General features: G+C 41.3%; 1 protein-coding gene across 1 annotated transcript in view; it reads left to right on the top strand.

Annotated features, from left to right (window-relative positions):
* The window catches only part of oca2 (oculocutaneous albinism II), a 54,194-nt gene that overhangs the window by 20,538 nt on the left and 14,382 nt on the right, over positions 1–19,274 (top strand). The window contains exons 13-18 of the mRNA XM_039606304.1: positions 593–717; positions 953–1,091; positions 6,034–6,166; positions 9,479–9,626; positions 12,025–12,082; positions 12,262–12,370. Coding sequence (XP_039462238.1) covers positions 593–717; positions 953–1,091; positions 6,034–6,166; positions 9,479–9,626; positions 12,025–12,082; positions 12,262–12,370 — 712 coding nt within the window. The remainder of the gene's footprint in view (positions 1–592; positions 718–952; positions 1,092–6,033; positions 6,167–9,478; positions 9,627–12,024; positions 12,083–12,261; positions 12,371–19,274) is intronic.

The following is a 19,274-nucleotide window of genomic DNA, read 5'->3' as shown; positions in this document are numbered from 1 at the left end:
ATATGACAGAGGAATACACATTCTCAAATTATTCTCTTACTCCACTATTGAAGATAACACATCCGTCTTCTCTTTTCAAAGAAGGTCAAAGTCTCCCATCAGAAAAACAGCTCCCGGGCGCTGCGCTTTTATACCGAATGTGCGCTGTACATGGTGAACGAGGGCGAGTGCTTTTATGCGTCAGGTACAGCGAGTCCTGGAAAACAGGGAGATCATGCAAGCACGTGAATTTCAAGTGCGACTTGGAGAAGAAGCAGCCACGCCAAATTAAAATGCATTCTTAGAGAAGAGCTCAGCAGCTCTCACACATCACACCGTTACCTTTGAAAGGTGGCCATCCTGACCTGGTGATGTAAAAGTACTGTTTTAAAGTGGGAATCCATGTGCAGTTCTTTTTTAATCTGAATGATATTATATCTTGTGCTACTTATAATGGAAACATTTACATATTTTTAGATTTTTTAAACACACCAAAGAACAGTCAGAACTGGTCCGAAGCTGTGCCAGATGTGTTTTCTGAGTCAGCTGTTTTGGCGGTGCCGATAATAAACAACCTAACCTCATCTCTCCATTATCTGTCTCCACTCTGCAGGCTTACCAGTTAGCCAGAGGAAGAGTGTGGCCCATGATCATCATCCTCTGTCTCATCGCTGCCATTTTATCTGCTTTTCTGGACAACGTGACCACTATGATGCTTTTTACTCCCGTCACCATAAGGTAGAGTACAGGAACGGGGGGAAAAATAGATACTGCCTTTTTTTAAATCTCAGGTGGAATACATTCCACCCACCCACCCACACACACACACTGCTGTCCACTTGGTTTGCATGTGGCTGTCCTGCACAAAAGGTTAAAGGATCAATACCAACATCCTTTTCATGTTTCTCTATTTACCCCACCCTTTGTAATCTAATCATGACTAAAGGGCTTTTCTGTCTGTCTGATTTTGCAGGTTGTGTGAGGTGCTTAATCTAGACCCCAGACATGTCCTGATTGCAGAAGTAATCTTCACCAACATTGGAGGGGCCGCCACAGCTGTCGGAGATCCGCCCAATGTGATTATAGTATCAAATCAGGACCTGCGCAGAGAAGTAGGCACCTTCACAGCTCGAATATACAGTAATCACCTAGCAAAGCAAAGACATTACTGATGGTACAACACTGACAGATGAATGATAGATTTAATTGTTAGTACTGGCTGAAAAAAGGATTGAGGCTAAATATCTTGCAGGTGTTTGGTAAAAGATGCATATCACACTGGCTTGTGAACTCCTAATTTCAAGTCTCATATTTTGCGTTTTTGGCTTCTTAGAGCCTGAAGTAACCATACTTAGCTTAGCCTTCCTGTCGTGTTCGGGTCAAATCAGACCGATTTACAGCTTAAAACACTCACAAATATTGTGTTTTACATCTGATTGCCTCAAGGCATTATGACATCCTCCACACTATGCACTTTAACATATAACATTGACGATCACCTCTTTTATTGAATTTTGAGGGTTTTAATCAACCTTGGTACATCTTCGGTGTTCCTGGTCAAAAGTAACCGCCACGGGAAATGAATGAGAATCTACTCAACCCCCCTCCATTGACTTAACGACCCCCTGAATGGCCCACTTAATGACCAAATGAAAGACCCATTGAATGACCTACTGAACGACCCACTGAACGACCCACTGAACTGAATTTGGTGGTGAAAAATGTTTGTTATGAAAATTAATTTAAATCTGTTTTTCAAACCGGACCTTGTGAGGATTTCAGTCAGCAGGTAAAATCTCTGTAAGGAGGAGGAAAAGCATCTGTGTTAGAGCATGAGCAGACTGCATACTGAGGTCTTATTAACTGGCTTTGAGAATGTTTGCTAAATTCAGTCATGATATTTAATTTGGCATTAGACTGTGCAATAATTCAGTCTGAAGAGACAGCATTATTAAATTTTCCTTTCATTGAAACAGCGTAGGTGTAAAATGCAATAATGAAGCAGATCTACAGGAGATGATAATGAAAATAATATTTTTCAGTTGTGTACAGTTAGTGTTTCCTTAAAGGTTGCATGTTTTTTAAGCCTTCATATTTCCTCATACAAACGGAGGAATTTACAGCCTGATGCTGCATTTCCAGCACACACACGCATGTACACTGTACATATAGACTTTTTCCTGTCCTGTGAGCAAATGTAATCATCTGTGTTTGCAGGGTTGTACATCTGCAATCTTTGTTTAGCGCAATCTCTCCATGTATTTATACAGTCGTGAGTGGTGACCCTTGTTTACGTTGATGTGTAGGTGATGAATGGAGATGTAGTGGCAATGAATCCAATTTATATTTTTGCAGCAGCTATCATAAATCACAGGAATTAAAGATGTCAAGATGTCGGTGGGAAAAGAAGCTGCTACCTCCTCTTATTTCAATGCAGCTGACCAGCGTTACAGGTTGATTTTATTTCTGTTCCTGGTCAACAAAGGTTTGCATTTACACATGTACAAGTTCATACAGCCATTTTCCCCATTCTTACATGTAATCATTTGCAGCAGCTGTGACAGCTGTGTACCATAACACCTTCTATTCGTTCACCTTCCTGTGACGTGCGTACCAGCATAAGCTTACGACGTTCCATATACAGTGTGTTGGTAAAGGCATCTACATGTGATGTGACCCCAGCTTTGGGATTAGTCTCTGATTAAACTTGTGAGGAAGACTGCCACTCCTGATGCAATAATGTGTGAAACCATGTAACACCCAGCTTTTTTCCAGTGGTGGATGATGTGCTATAAAAGTGTTTTCAATCATCCCATCTCTGCTAATGTATCAGGATATGCAGGATCTGCAGTCAACGGAAAACATTTTTAGTATTGGAAGCTTTCTGGTTTGCAGCCCTCTTTCAGTTCGAGTTCAACTAAAGGATTTTAGTGGATAAAATTCAGAATGAACAGCAGGATATCTGCTGGCTGCACCAGAAACCCCTCAAAAGTGGCTGTTACACTCTGCTTAGCCTCTGAGAGATCCACGGAGAGCCGGCTCCCTTCCTGTTAATCAAAATGAACCAACAGTATTCGCAATGAGTCAGGCCTCAATGAATCAGAGTGCTTCTATTAAGTAGCCCACATTTTATTTTAGTTTTCAGAAATATAGCATATTGAATCGGTATTGATGATTGCTGTTTTTTGTTAAAATGAAGCTGATTTTGCTAATGAAATGCCAGCATCCTGCTTACATATCCTTATTGGTGTAGTAAGGTTTTATGACAGGATGTTAGGAGTGTGGTTTAAGCAAAGCAGAAACCTCCACGTGTGTGGAGGTAGCAGCTGGTAGTGACGGACACCTGCCCCATGTAGCTGATAGAAAACTCTCTGCTCCTTCTTGTTTTGTGAATGTTGTAACGTGGCTTGTGGTTGGATTATGTCCCTCATACTTACAGAAACACTATTTTTACTACAATCAAAACCAGGTACAAAATCTAAAGTTACTTGTCTTAACCATCATTTTTACTTTTGTGGGCTCCATTTATTCTGGAATGCCCAAGAAGTCAAAAAGTGGAACTTTTCCCATTTTTAGAAATTGGGAGTTCCCTACTACAGCACATTATAACCACCTTCTCCTTCTGCTTCCTCTGGATGCTCCCTTTAGGGGTGGATCATTAGCCTCCATCTCATCCTAGCCCTCTGTCACACCAACCCTGCATGTCCTCCTTCCTCCTTCATTCATAAATCTTCTCGGTAGTTTTCCTGTTACCGTGTCCCTCCTTTGCACATGTCACACTATCTCCTCCTTGCCTCTAACTTTTAGAAACATCCAATAACTTTCAGCTTCAGCTGTCCCTCTGATGTATGATCTTTTCCATCCTGGTCACTCCCAGTGAAAAGCTGCCACAGTCTGCAGTCCCAGTACTACACGAGTACTGCCTTGTTACAGCACTGTGGCATGTCACGCTGATCTGTATTCTATGATGATCCATGTTCTGGCTTAACTAAAATCCAGCCATTATTCATCACCTGAGCCTTTTGGAAACCCATTTAGACACAAGTTGTCATCTGTTGAACAAGTTTGGACAAAGCTGAAACGGCAGCGACAACATTTTACTGAGCTAATCAGAGCAGAGTGTCGCTGTCTGAAAAGGGCATTGACTTGTAGGCTTCTCTCATAACCTTCACTCTTTGTATACTCAGAGGAGCATGATGCTAAATCTCTACAAGACATGACATTTTCACAACTGCTTGATGTGACATCTGTTCACTGCATGTGACATTTTGGCCTTTGCCGACGCGAGCGGTATGTGGTCTCCGGGTTACTGTAGCTCCTGTAGCGCCAGGTTTCCACAGCCCACTGTCCAGTTTGTCTTGGCTCCATTTCCCAGGTGACAGAACTGCAGGGTTACAGCCACGGCACACTCATTCAGTCATGTCTGGCCCGCGATAAGCACAGCTTGTTCGTGCGTGCGCGGTCTGCTTACCCGTTAGTTTGTTTGCCTGCTGGCTTGTATGTGGCGAAGGGATTTTAGGGATCTGGAGATGGAAAGAAAGGCACGTCCGTGAACCGTGTATGGGTTTAGGTTCTGCTCCTCATCACAGTGTCCGTCTCTTTAGCTTGTTACAAACCAAGGTACCGTTGTGCATATGAAAACTCTGGTATCATTTCACAGAGGGACTTTCCTTGCCAAGTGGATCCTCTCCAACCAGAATCGTTGACATTGGCTCTGAAATATGGACCTACCAGGGTCGCAGTTTATGGCTGCAAACAGAAATACAATCACATCAGCAAGTTTAAGTTTCTCTTTTTTTTGTCTTGTGACTGTAGCAAGCGTATAGTGTATTCATTAGGCTGTGGGCACACAACATTTTATTATTCTTCAGCTTTTAGTTTCATCGCTAAAACCGAGATTTGTGAGAGGAATTGTGATTTTTTTTTTTTTCATAGACAGCAGGTTCATGCAAGCAGCTGTTCTCAGTCCACCAGGCTGCCCTGCAGGTCACTGCAGATGGAGAGCAGGTCTCCATGGGGGTGCGCATAAACCAGGATGTAGCCGGGATGTGCTACAAGTGACAAAATTAACTCTGTGATCCAAAGGGAATATGTGGATTAAATCTGCTGTTTAATAATTCAGACACTTCCACTCATGTTTAGTTGCATCACCCTTTTACTATTAACCAGTTTTATCACTGAATATCAGAAACTTGTTCTTTATACTGTGAAAGCATGTGAAATAAAGGCAGCATGAGTTACTTGCAGTGTCTTTAAATGTTGCTCAATGAGAAACACCCAAGTGTTTATTTATATTTTGTTGTTTTTTCTGTCACTTTAAGTTTCCTTACAACAGGGAGAGACCATTTGGAAGAAAAGAGGAAAATTTATCCCCAAAATGTATTTTTTGGGAGTCACATGAGAGGACGATCAGTGAGCAGAATCCCAAATTAAGGCAGGAGATAGTGGCTAGAGGTGGTGGAGCAGAGTAAACAGATGGCTGATGGAGATAAAGAGTGAAATGCAGTGAGTGAGGTGGAGACAGGAAGGAGAAGGGTTGATCGGGGAACAGGGGCTGATGAGTGAAGTGAATCTGACAGCGTGGGAAACTGAAGCGACGAGGAAAATAGAGCAGCAGGAATTACAAAGGAGAGTGAAGACAGAGCATGAAAGAACGCACCGATTTGTGTGCAATAATCAAATTCTGTGTCATTTCGCTCTTAAATCCAAACTTCCAGGAACGCTGTGCGGCTCATACTTGCAGTTTGGAGTGTGAATGCACCTCCTGCTGTCCTTCTCGAGAGTTCAGTGCTCTCAAGGCCCTTTATATAGTAAGGAAAATAGTCTGACATCATTATAATGCACTTGTGTGGGAGGACAGTTTAGGTAGCTGCTTTTCCTCAGAGTTTTCTTTCCTCAGAAGACCACACGACTTTTTTCATACTGTGTCTCTCCATAAAAGTCCATCACTGCATGCACACATTTTTTGTCTAAGCCCAGGCTCAGTTTGTCACGTCTGAATGAAATTCGACCAGACGGCAAATGTCTAACACATTTTCATTATGTTTCCTACAGGGGATTGATTTTGCCAGTTTCACAGGCTACATGTTCCTCGGAATATGCCTCGTCCTTTTTACCTCATTTCCTTTCCTGCGGATGCTCTACTGGAACAAAAAACTTTACAACAAAGAGTCCATTGAAATAGTTGGTAAGTAGCACTGCGTTGTTCATAGACCGAAACTCTAATCCTGTAAACTGCTGAGGGTGACACCTATACTCAAAAAATTATAACTAATATAATTACATGTAATTTTGTTATGTAACAACACTTTAAGAAAGTTACATTTAATGAAATCTGGCTCTAATTTTCTAATGTTCCCATTAGAGTAACGACAAGTAACTTGTGGTGTCTTAGGGCGGAGCTTTGACTGACTCTAACAGCATCCCTCCGTTTCTCAGTCAGATCCTCTGATTATGGTCATATATGGTTTCAAATCATCAAAATGGTGATGTCACCTGTTCAGTTAGAGGCCTCACAGTGGGTTGTAATGCAGTCCGTCTTGTATGTGCAGTCTCTTTGTCAAAATTCAATGCCTGAGTTTAACATTTTTTCAGTTTAAAAAGTTGTTTTTTGAGTTAATTTATGTTTTTCTACATGAAAAATATTTTTTTAGATGGATCATTAGGTTGTTATTAAGCTGAGTGGACTCCAGTTATAGAAAATATAGTTACCTGCTGGATGCAGCACAACCTGAAATCATTTGTGATGGTTTTTGAGTATTATTAAGAAGAGTATTAACCCCCAATAACATCTGTGCACACAATACCTTCCCAATAAACCTTCTCAGGCGATGCACTGGCCTCACGCAAACATAATTAACTCGGCATTACGGCCTCATCCCTCTAATTTCCATTTGAGATGTATGCTGCCTTCAGTTTTCACTTTTTCAATTTCCACACTGTTCCACTCACACTGTTAGATATCTCTGCCATCTCCGATATTACATTTCTGGATCATATATTGCTGCAAAAAGATTCTGTGTGCGTGATGCAATAGTTCATGGTTGTGTGTGTGCGTGATTTTTTTTATTTTATTATTTAAAGTAGGTTACTTTATTTGGAGAGGTCTGAAAAGGCCATGCTCAATGGAGCCTCTCCGGGAGCTCTGTAATTTAGGAACACAGGACAGAACTCCCTGTTCCTTTTTATACTAAAAACTAAAAACAAAAACATGCAAAATAACAAAAATAATACTGTTTTCGCCTTATTGAGAAGGGAGTGGAATTGTAAAATATTCATAATTTTTGCTGAAGGATAGTCTTCAGAGCCGGGTGATACAGATTTCCACATCAGTCACTGTTTAAAAAAAAAAAGAGTTTATAATTGGAACAAAGCCTGTAATCCAGTTCGACAGTCAAACTATGCTGCCCATCATGCAGGTGTAACATTCTTCAATATCATATATAAAAGCCTCAGTGGCAGTGCTGCTGCCCTCCATCTCTGCCTGCTGCTTCAATCCATCCACCACCTCTGTCTTCAACGTTTTTACCTCCACTACAGTTGAAAGATGTCATTTATATGTGAAAAAGAAAGTTTTCCTGACTCTCAACTCGCAGGTAAAGCCTTACTCTTTGAATAGGGAATAAGAGGGTAAGTCAGGTGCTGCTCATCAAATGCACTTGATTAACTGATCATCAACAATGTGAACACCTCTGTAAAAACAAAAATGTTGCAGTGTTTTGCTCTTGAGTATTCAGGAATTTTAACATGATGCCAAAATCTTCTAAGGAGTGGACGGCCCCAAGATCAGACCGTGCAATGCTCAGAGAAACTGGAAAAAACCCAAGCGTTAGCATGCTAAGTATTAAAGTTAACAAAAAACTAAAGCCGAGTCTACAAGCTACTGTGAAACCTGTGATATTTGGTGATAGGGCTGTGGGACCCTTCCATGTGTATGTGTGAGCATGAAAGTGAAATATTGGGGAGTGCAGCAGTATAAAGGTTTGACACGAAGTGGGGTGAAGATGTGTTGCAAAGTGGCTTGCAGATGCTCTTCAAATGTAGGGTGTGTTTTTAGAGGCAGAAACTCTAAAAACACACCTGCACGGGATTTAGCAGTGGAAACATGAGCTCAGAGCCTCAATGCCAAAGTTTGGGCCTCTTGGTGAACAAAGTTTACAGTGAATTTGATAAAACTAACTTTTTGACCTTTAAAATTCAAAAGTATTCATGATGATAACCTAACTCAGACATCATTTACTGGGATGGAATGCCTTTATCTCCTTCTTTCACCAGCTCACATCCCTCGAGAGTCTGGTGACTCACAGTGTGTCCGACACCACATGGCTCATGTGAGAAAACCCCTTTACTCTGATGTTCAGCTGCTCTGACTAGTTGGCAGTGAACAGACTCACTCATCCAGAGAGCAGCCTGATAGCGACACGAGTCCTTTCTTTTCTATTAAAAAAACTATTCAGCTAATCTGGTGTACCGCAGCCCTTTTATGTATCTTCTTAATTATCCAGCAACAGGGAAGAAAATGATTTGGCCATCCCTGAAGACTTGGAACAATGTCCAGAGAGAGAGAAAGGATCACAGACACCACAGACTGTGCTGGTTTGGACCATGACTGTCCTCCATCATTCTGTCTTACTGTAGATCTGGCTTGTGAGACTCTGGGGAGATAGATAATAAGCATGCAAAACAAAACAGAACAACAACAATAAAAAAAAAAAAAAGATATTTGTTTGAAACTGTTGAGAATTCTTCCGGAAACACAGTCACCTCCTATCATTGTTTACCCACACTATTAGACTTTCCCCCCTCTGAGATGACCCCAGCATGGGATGATTGAAGTAGAGACCACGAGGCTGCTCAGTGGTCACCACAGTCCTCACATTTAAGCTGTGAGCAACACCGACTGTTCGGAGCTGTTCTGTCACACTGAGCAGCGGGCAAACTAAAGGAAGCTGTTACCCATCACCACGGTGACCGTTCGATGCCGGCCTCCTAGCCCATCTGTAAATCTGACCCCGTGGAGTTTCTTCTTCTTCTCCTGCCAGCCTGGCATTGCTAAGAGTGCATGTGGCTGGATCAGCTCAACCCCCCCCGCCACGGCTGGTAATTGTGCAGATTTGCTAACAGGAAATGTTTTTTTTCCTCTTCCCCCCTGCGCTGCTTAGATCCTATTATGGTCACCTAGCAACCTTCCTGAAAAAGGATGGCACCTACTGATATCTACATAAGGGTCCCATATCCTCAGGCTGTATCTGTGTTTGAGCACTGGCGGTTCCTGGGTTGGTCAATGCGTCCATCGCCAGGCTGCATTAGGCCCTCTGTGGGGGCTCCAACAGCATATTGACTGAAAACATCACCATGTTCTCTCAGCTGTAGAAGATATTACCAAACAAATATCCGTTATAAACGTACTGCATTCTGCTGCTGAGCTTCATCACTGTAACTTTGAAGTCTGTATGTTGTAAATGCACTGAACAGGTGGCGTTCTCTCTTTGCCCTGCAGAACTCAAGCATGAGATCCTGGTTTGGAGGCAAACGGCTCAGCGCATAAACCCTGCCAGCCGAGAGGAGACAGCTGTGAAATGTCTTTTAATGCAAAAAGTCCTCAACCTGGAGAGTCTGCTGCGAAAAATGATGAAGACCTTCCAAAGGTTAAAGAAAGCACAAGAACACAGAACATTAAGAATCACATTGTCTGTACTGTTAATGCCTCTCGTTTTTCAAAAGCCAACCTGCTGTATATTTATTGCTCTGTACAGATCTTTTCACTAGATACAGTTATCAATACTAATCAATAATACATGATTTAACAAGAAAATTCATGGCTGGTGTGATTACTGAAAACACACACTGCAAATACTTTGTGAACTATGAGGCGATCCTGTCCTCAGATGACCTCAAAGAAGGACGAAATGATGCAGAGGATACCGACATAGGCCAATGCCTGCCTAAGTCATGAAATGTTGTTTTATATATCTGTAAATATCATGGTAAGGCAGTGTAGAGAAAGAAAAGCCCCAGCAACTTTGTTTGGCTGATGTTGAAAAGTCCAAAAAGAGAGCAATGATAAAAACGTCAGTCACCAAGTTCCAGGATAAACAAAGGAGAACAAACAGGGAGCTTAACAATCTCACAAAGACAGGAGGGTATGGTATACACCTACACACGCCTACATAAACACAGTGGGGTTGACTGGGGATAAGAAACAGGTGAATGTAATCAGACTCCAGTGAAGACAATCAGTGAAGACAGGAAGTTTAAAAAAGCGTTCTTGAGAAAATCACCTATCAAGGCAAATCACCAACACCAAGACATGAAGTCTTACACTAATATAATAACAGGTGACAGGGAGGCATGACCGAAAAACAATCAGAACACAAGAGGAACTCGATAGAACTCAATAAAAACTAAACAAAAGACCTGGGATGATGACACACGTCACTGACGCAACCTGGCTGGTGTACACATCGAGACCACCAAGAAAACGGACGAATAAGACTGACTTTGACCACAAAGGGCCGCTACAGTAAAAAAGAAAAAAAGGAAAAGGCTCATTAAAGGCTAGAAATGTGACATAGCCACGATAGCACTGCAGTGTGTGGTCGGTTACAAAGTAGCAATCATAAAACTCTTGCATGCAATGGTAACACTGTAACTGCACGTTCCATTTCCACTGTTACAGTATTTTCTGCACTATAAGGCGCACTTAAAATCCTTAAATTTTCTCAAAAATTGACAGTGGGCCTTATAATCCGGTGCGCCTTATGTATGAATTCTGGTTGGGGTTACTGACCTCGAACGGATTTTATGTGGTACACGGCACTCAGAAATCTGTCAAAAATGTTTTAGTATGACTTTGGTAAGCTACGAAGCCACACCGCTTGATGGCTACTGTACCCAGGAGCCTCGCGGAGTAATCTGGGTACAAACTCCGTCTGCTTCAGGCCCCAAAGTCAAACAAACACTGCGCCATCACTGAGAGTTAAAAACTGTCTAAATTCTTTCATCTTTAATCAGCATTGCTACTTTACCAGGTGTAACAATTAAGTTTAACATCCAGGCATCCATGAAAACAGAATTTATTAAATTTAAAAGAGTTAGAAGTTAGCAGGAAGTTAGCATCCTAGTTTCCACCTAAACATGATATAGCATGTTCTGACTGAGAGATTTCTGAAAAAATTTAAAGCTCTGCTATCACTTCCAACATACATGAAGACAGAAAACTAAACAGCAGTGACGTTTGTAGGGTTACTGAAGTTGGGCTAGCTGGTATATAACGATGTGCTACGTGATCGCTAGCGACATAGCTACGTTAGTATAATGAGTTGAGTAAAGTTTGACTTATATGACTGTTTTGTTTCGCTTAATGTGCCTTATAATCTGGTGCGCCTTATGGTCCGAAAAATACGGCATTTGTTTTTACTTCTGAAATTAAGTATAACTCTAAAGGTGCGTCTCCCTAACGTCAGTGCATGTATGTTAGACCCGTGAGCCTCAGATTTCAGACTGCTCCTGGATCTGTGCAATGTCAATATATCGGAAGAAAGTTAGCTAAAATACGAAGGAGCTTAAACATCTTTTTCAGACACTGGATGAACTGAGGTGCTGCTCCAAGTTCAAAATCAAACAAATGAGGATTATTCCTAATTCTGAATCACACAAAGCTGTAAACTCTAGCAGCCCAACATTAGAAATATGGAGCTGGAGAAGAGCATAATAGGTCCCCTCTAATTATTTAAAAGACAACATGGCACCAAGCATGACATGTTCAGTTCAGTCCAGAAATAGTTTGTTTTTTTCCTGTTCCTATTTTTCTGTGCCTGCTTTCCGGACCGTCATAGCAATTACAGCAAATAAATACAAATTTCTAAGTGCAGAAAATGCAGAAATAAATCCTTCACACTGCACAAAGCTCAGCATATGGTTATAAACTGCTAAAAATAAGCACCCTGTTTCTATGAGATGATACTTTTCCCATTTTTTGGTTTTGTTTTTTGACACTCTGTGCATTCGCCTAATGTGAGATTTAAATGTTGTTGTGTCTGACAGACAAATTTCTCAGGAGGATAAGAACTGGGAGCAAAACATCCAAGAACTGCAGAAGAAGGTAGGCTTTGATTCTTCACCTCACACATTTTCCTCAATCACTGTGACTGGTGCATTGATGTAATCTCAATAATGAAGTAGGTCTAGTCTTTGAAAGTTCGCTTAAGACAAATCCTGTCATTCTTGTGATAACATCAGCTTTTCCACCATTCACAAAAACTACATTTTCCTCCTCTGCAGCACAGAATTACTGACAAAGTTCTGCTGGTGAAGTGTGTGTCCGTCCTTGGCGTTGTGATCTTCATGTTCTTTCTCAACTCTTTCGTTCCCAGCATTCATCTCGATCTTGGTAAGCCCCGCACTCTCTCATTATTGCACTGTTGTTACGGGCATCACTGGGTGGTTATGGGTTCTGTCATGTAATTATGAAACACAGCTTCCTGTGCCCTTGCAATTTAAAAGAGAGTAAATAATGGGTTGACTAGCAAATGAAACCAACAAATTACATGGCTACAAAGCTGCAATTAAAGCCACCGCATTCCATCCCTCCACAAGGTTTTAAGCCTGTACTGATGAACAAAATTTCAGTAAAGCTGCAAAAGGCTGTCTTAAGACACTCAACCAAAATTTGGGGCAAAAATAGGCAGTACAAAGTTTGACAAACCTACACTAGATGTAACATATTGAAAAAGATATGTCAGATTCTCTATTAAGTCTAATTGGTACTGCTTTGTTACGTTTTGCATTCTGGAGCTATGCCACCTGTAAAACTTTTACTGTGCACTTTATTCTTGAGGGTCTACTGCAGAAGTGTTCATAGGTGGTAAGTTAGCTGGTCACACTGGCTCCTCAGTGTGGCAAACTCCCTGTGGCATTTCGTTCAAATGCAATTCATCATCTGCTCAGCAAATATTGCCTTTTTTAAGCAGATATATGACTCTCATGGACTCTGCAGCAGAGGAGAAGCTGAAGGAACCAACAGCAGCACAGTAGCTCACATTACTGGCTGCGTCACCTTTTTTTACTACAGTCTGGGCAGGACCTGCAGACCCTGAATCAACTTTAAGGACACAACTTTTAAGTTTTATGAATCCATCAGATTCTGAGTAACTAAACCCAGACACACACAGGAGGAGCTTGCTGTGGAAACTCTCCTTTTGGAGGTCCACTGTTTCAGATGACTCGTGAGTCAATGGCTACTGAGCCACAGGGGAGAGCAGATTACCTATTAATCCAAAGGCTGGTGGTTTGATTCCTGGCTCCTCACAGTCTGGGACAAGAAACTGAACCCTGTAATTGCTCATACATCCTTTGGAGTGTGTGCGTGTGATAGCGCACCATTACATTACTATTACATTACTATTTTGCTATTCTATTCAATTAAGTCATGAAGCCTAGTTTAAGACCTTAACCCACTACAATCGAAGGTTTTTTCCCCCAAATCTGAATCCTGATTTGTTCCGGTGCGGTCTCACTCCACGCAGGTTTCCCAGCACCCCCCCTCTGGCTTGGACTTTCATCCCTGCTCTCACGGTGAGCTGCTACCCACTGCCTCCCCTACAGCTAGCTGAGGTGCTCTCTCCCTCATTCAAGTGGAAATCTCTGTCTCTGTAGCTCACACTGCACCTCTTGAGCAGTGCCGGATAACCCGGGGTCCCAGTGGATCCACATGTTCAAGCATACTGCTGGAAATCAAATCCCCTTTTCTTTTCGGGCTTTCTCGATCCCTTTGTATTCTCTGTTTTTTAAAAACTCTCTCAGGTGTGTAATCACAGTCACAAAAGAAAGGTTCTGTTGCCCGGTGGGATTTTTCACTTTTCCAAAGCTTCTCCAAAGATCATTTCCTTCAATGCTGATAATAGGTCTTCGGGTCGGGGTTTGTGCTTGACTAACCAATGTGCCTGTTATATATTTGGATCAGGGTTAAGCAGCAACTACGACTTGCATCTATTCCATTCTGTTTCAGTATATTATAAAATGTTGATTAAACAACAGAGAGTGCTGGAAAGATTGTCTCTGCTGCTCCATAGATGCATAAATGCACATATGTCTCTGCTTCTCTTAATAGAGACAGCTTTGCATGTTTTTCCTTAAAGCCAAAAACATAAAAAGCTGCTTTAAAAATTCAGTATTTTTATTTTAGGTTTCCAGAAGAAATTTTAACCACTTACAGCTGTTTGTGTTAGGAGCTTGTACAAAGGTACAGACGCGGTCCAGAATTTAGAATAAAATAAAATGATGAACCAAAGTCCAAGAAAACAGCTACAAAAGGTAAAAACAGAAACCAGGAAACAAATAAAGAAAGCACATGAAAGGCAAACAAATAATCCGACGAGATCAAAGGAAAAGACAAAATAAAAAAAAGTTGGGATGCTGTGTAAAATACAGATTAAAACCAGAGTTCAGTGATACAAATCTGAAAGCATACAATCACAGATTAAGTTGTGAGCTGGGCGTTGATTTTGAAGTCACATGAGAAAACAAACCGATGAAGTAAAACAGAAAGTTAACCAAAAGACAGATAAAGACAGAAAGAGGGCAGAACAGCACACATGGGAAGAGAATAACAGGAAAACCACGACTTTGCTCCTCAGTATCCAATATCTGCTGCAGCATGTAGAGTTAACATGAGATTATCACCAACAGGTTATCAAGTTCAACACAATCTCACAGCAGTTTGCGAAATAGTCATCTCTAATATTCTGATTCATGCTGCTTGGCACGAATTACCACCTTTACTGCCACTTCTTTGAAAGACCCAATTTACTTGGATGTCCAGGTTCTCGCCGAAGAGCTGCAGACATGAAAAATGCTTCCTATCAAAAATACATTTAAAATCGTGCAATATTGCCGAAATCAGAAACACCCCATCTCAGAGTAACGCTGAAATACTGCTTCATGTATTTATTGCTTCCACGTAGTTCATTATTATAAAAGCTCCTGAACAGAGAGTAGAAAGAGCGACCGCATTTCCCCCATACTGGCTTCTCTCCGCTGGCTTCCTGTTAAGTCCAGAATTGAATTTAAAACCTTTCTCCTGGATAATAAGTTTCTGTCATATTTTAAAGATCCCATATTATCCTAACAGAGCGTTTCTCTCAGACTGCAGGTTTATTTGTGCTTCTAGAGTTTGCAGAATGGGAGGCAGAGCCTTCAGCTATCAGGCCCCACTGTTGTGGAAACATCCCTTACTCATGCTGCTATAGGCTCAGGCTGCTGAAGTGCTTCCCATGATGCACCGAGCATATCATCTGCAGTCACATCTTTTTACTCCCAGTGTTTTTTATATATGTGTGTATCTTTTTATTTTTAACTGCTGTTATGTGTTTTGTCCCCATCCCCTCTAGGCTCTCTTTCTCTCTTCCATTTCCCTCATTAACAAACCGTTCCCTCATCCTGGTTCTCCTGGAGGTGTCTTCTTGTCCCACTTCCTCTACCTTGCAGTATAAGGCACCATAAAAGGACATTTTAAGAAAATGAAAATGTTTGAACTTGTGTCTATGAACACAAATAGATCATCTGATACAAACATAACCAATAAAATGTCGCCATATTTCTTAATCATAGTGGTTTCATGTCATTGTGTCCATATGACACTTCTGACTGTGATGTCGCTAATCTGCACCGAGCAAATGATCTTAACAGCATCTTATTAATGCTAACACTGTCCCTAAATGAAGATGGCTGTCATCATACACTTGCTGTCATCCCCCGCCTCGCCGCTGAGGCCACTCAGCCACCAAACACCCTCGGTTAATTACAGGTGCTGCTCAGGTCGCTGCGCCGCGACATTTGTTAAATGGAAATGACCCCACAGCTGCATGTTCTCTGTCCCCGTGGAGGGACAGGAGCAGGTCCAAACACAGCTCTCATTAATGCACGCAGGTGAGAGTCAGATTCGACTACTGCAGCAGTCCCAGGCTGTTCATTTACATGGCTTTTAAAAATTGAGCCTCATTAAAACTTCATTAACTTTACACGCTAAGATTTCATTTCAGTCTGATTATTGGCTGCTCGTTTGATCCCTCTAATGTGTCTGTAGTGTTGTGGGTTACATCTGTAATATGTGAATAATTTCATGAGAATTTCTAGTTTTTTTTATTTGACTGAAACTGTTTACGTTGGTTAAATTCTGACATTTAAAGGATACCTTGTGTTCACTTTCTTTGGGCTATGCCTTAAAGACAGCAGTGATAAGATGTTTTTACAGCACATTTCTTGTCTCAGACGCTGTGCTCCCATGTTTGACAGATGAGTCTGTCAGCTGCTCAGACTCACCTTAAAGCTCTTCTTAATTGGAGAGCTCTTTAGGCTTGTCTGCGGCTTATTCCCGTACAGAAGGCAGATCAGGTAAAAATCAGCACAGAGGAAATCAAAGGTGTCTTTACAGTGATGAGAAATAGAAATTCCTGAAGTGGAGCTGAAACAGAGCTATTTTAAGGTTTATGGTGGAAGCGTTAAAATGTGTCAAATGAAACTACACTGATGAGCTGCAACACTGAAACACTAGGCGATGAGCACCGAGCATCTCTGTGGATCGTGGCATTCATGTGACTTTGACATGCATGACCAGGGTAATGTTGTTACAGACTCGCATAACTCTGTCTGATGGTAGTATCATCCACAACAACTACTCTGGAGCAACTTGAGAAAATCAACTCTAGCCGCCACAAATCCCAGCTCGATCAAGCTTCTGCAGGATGCCCCAGAAGAAGCCAGAACCTCAGGCGGAGCCTGTGGCCTGGGACATAGAGCAGGTTATCTACCAATTCAATCGTCAGTGGTTTGATTTCCAGTTTGCATGATAAAAAGGCCTTGGGCAAAATACTGAACCCCAAATAGCCCCCCAGTGCATTCATTAGTACCCGAGTATTTTGGTAAAAGAAGTACTTAAAGGTGTAGCGTAAAAAACCCCCAGACAGCAGTCACTCACATACGGGACTTGTTTTTCTGCCCTTCTGGCTAATTTTAAATTCCTATTTTTTGTCTTTGTTCCTTCAGTCTTTCTCACTGTGTTTGTACTTCCCTCCTGTGTTCATTTTCCTGCTCTCATTAGTGTCTCCTGTGTGTTGTTATGCTCCTCTCCTTAGTGTGTTTTCAGTCTGTTAAATCGTTATCTCCCAAAGTGCCCTATGTACATTTTCCTCATTGTTCCTCCTGTTGTGTTTACCCCGTTTGGACTCTATTTGGACGCTATTTGCCTAATGGACTTTGGTCATCCTGCATCTGCAGGGTCTTTTTCTGAAGTATGAATTAAAGGCTCTGGTTAAGGCTATATGAATGAAATTAATTAATTAGACAGTGTATAGATTATGCATGTAAGGTGGGTGCAGTCTGAGCAAAACAGCAGCTACGAATCCCCAAACTGAATATTGATATGTATCTTTTTATGTTTCTCTCTGCACCTCATTTCGCATTGCCCAGCTGTTCAGAATCACTTTCTATTTTTAACTTTATGATGATTTTTTCATCTTTATTATTGCCTTCAGAGTAAATGCATTTTGGAGACTAAAATGGCTGATAAAAACAGAAATTCAGCAGGTTATTAACATGTAAACATGCTGTTAAACTGCAATATTGTTTGTTTTTCCATCTTCTTATCAGCCTCTCTGAACATAAACCACCCTCTGTTGCTTTCTTTTTTGTGTCCTTCCATGGCACTTCCTTCTTCACTAATTCCCTTTAGTTGTGAAATTATTTCCCCTAAGGCCTCGGCCAAGGCAATTACTGGTGCTCACCTGTTTAATCAAATTTTCTCCAAGTGGATGCACTCCCTTCCCTCATTCAGAAACACTGATTGTAAATATCAGCAGGCTGGTGCCAACTCCCATCCACCTGACTGCAATGTGATGAAATGACATTCTTGTGATAATGAACACTTCATCAGTCCCACACAGACGAACCAAATACTTTGGTCTTTCTTTCCAGCGGGTAGCACTTCATTGCTATGATCTGTTTATTAGATCCTACTGAGTACATGTGCCAAAACCCGAATATTCTCAGTATTCTCAGACAGTTTTGTTCATCTAGTGCCTCCTTACTGTGGATATAGTTTTCACAGGACGCTCTGCAACGTGCTGAAAAACCAAGTGCATTCTCACTTTTTCCATAGGGATTAAGAGGGTAAGTAGCAGCCTTGTGCTGCTAATCAAGTTCAGCTGATTGACTGATCATCAGTAAGCGTGAGCACCTCCATAAAAGCAGACGTTGTGGTGGTTTGCTGGTCTGGGTCATTCAGGTGTGTGTTAACACCATTCCAAGCAACTGCTGCTGTCCACCAATCTGTGAAGGGTTATAGGGCCCATTCTACCCAGGACAGCTGCCAGTTTTCAAAAAAAATTGGACATCCCAATAAATTCACCAAAAAGCTCAGACCGTCCAGTGCTCAGAGAAACTGGAAAAAACCCAAGAGTTTAATTGCAGAGTCTACAGGCCCTGGTTACCATGTAAAATGGTGAAGTTCACGACAGAGCAATTAGAAAAAGACTGAACACGTATGGCTTGGTTGGAAGAGTTGGCAGGAGAAAGCCTCTTCTCTCTAAGACAAACATGGCGGCAAGGCTTAGGCTCTCAAAGCGACATCTAAACAAACAACACGACTTCTGGAACAATGTCAGATGAAGCCAAAGTGGAGATCTTTGTCCATAGTACACAGCAACATGTTTGAAGAAAACCAAACACATGATATCAGGACAAACACAAACACTACAAACGCTGACCAAGAAGTGCTCTGTATACCAAAGTGTACTAAACTCAAATATGAGGCCATTTTTCTGACAGCTAAAACTTGCCTAAACCGATTCATGAAATAGGAAAATGATCCCAAGCACTGCAGCAAAAATTCAACAGAATGACCGAAAAAGAAACAAATCAAGGTGCTGGTCTAGTTAAAGTCCAGACCTCAGCCTGACTGAAATCCTGTGGTGGGGCCTTAAAAACAAATCAATGAAAATTCATCCATTTGAGAGAAAGTCACAGACCAGCTGGTTTCTTTTCTTTTTGATCATTAATGGCCTGTATATATATATATATATATATATATATATATATATATATATATATATATATATATATATATATATATATATATATATATATATCAGTGGTTGCATGTGTAACATGTGATAAAAGTTTTGTTTTTCACTGTGTGAGCAATCTGCTAATATAAATCTGTGAAAATCTGCTAGTCAGTGCTCAGAGTTTTTATGTATATGAACATGTTTTCCTGCTATAAAGGGAGATGTCAGATGGTG

Source organism: Oreochromis aureus, linkage group 23 (genome assembly GCF_013358895.1).
Source record: "Oreochromis aureus strain Israel breed Guangdong linkage group 23, ZZ_aureus, whole genome shotgun sequence".
Taxonomy (NCBI): Eukaryota; Metazoa; Chordata; class Actinopteri; order Cichliformes; family Cichlidae; genus Oreochromis; species Oreochromis aureus.
The sequence above is the reverse complement of the archived record's forward strand: the minus strand, read 5'-3'. Positions and strand labels throughout refer to the sequence as shown.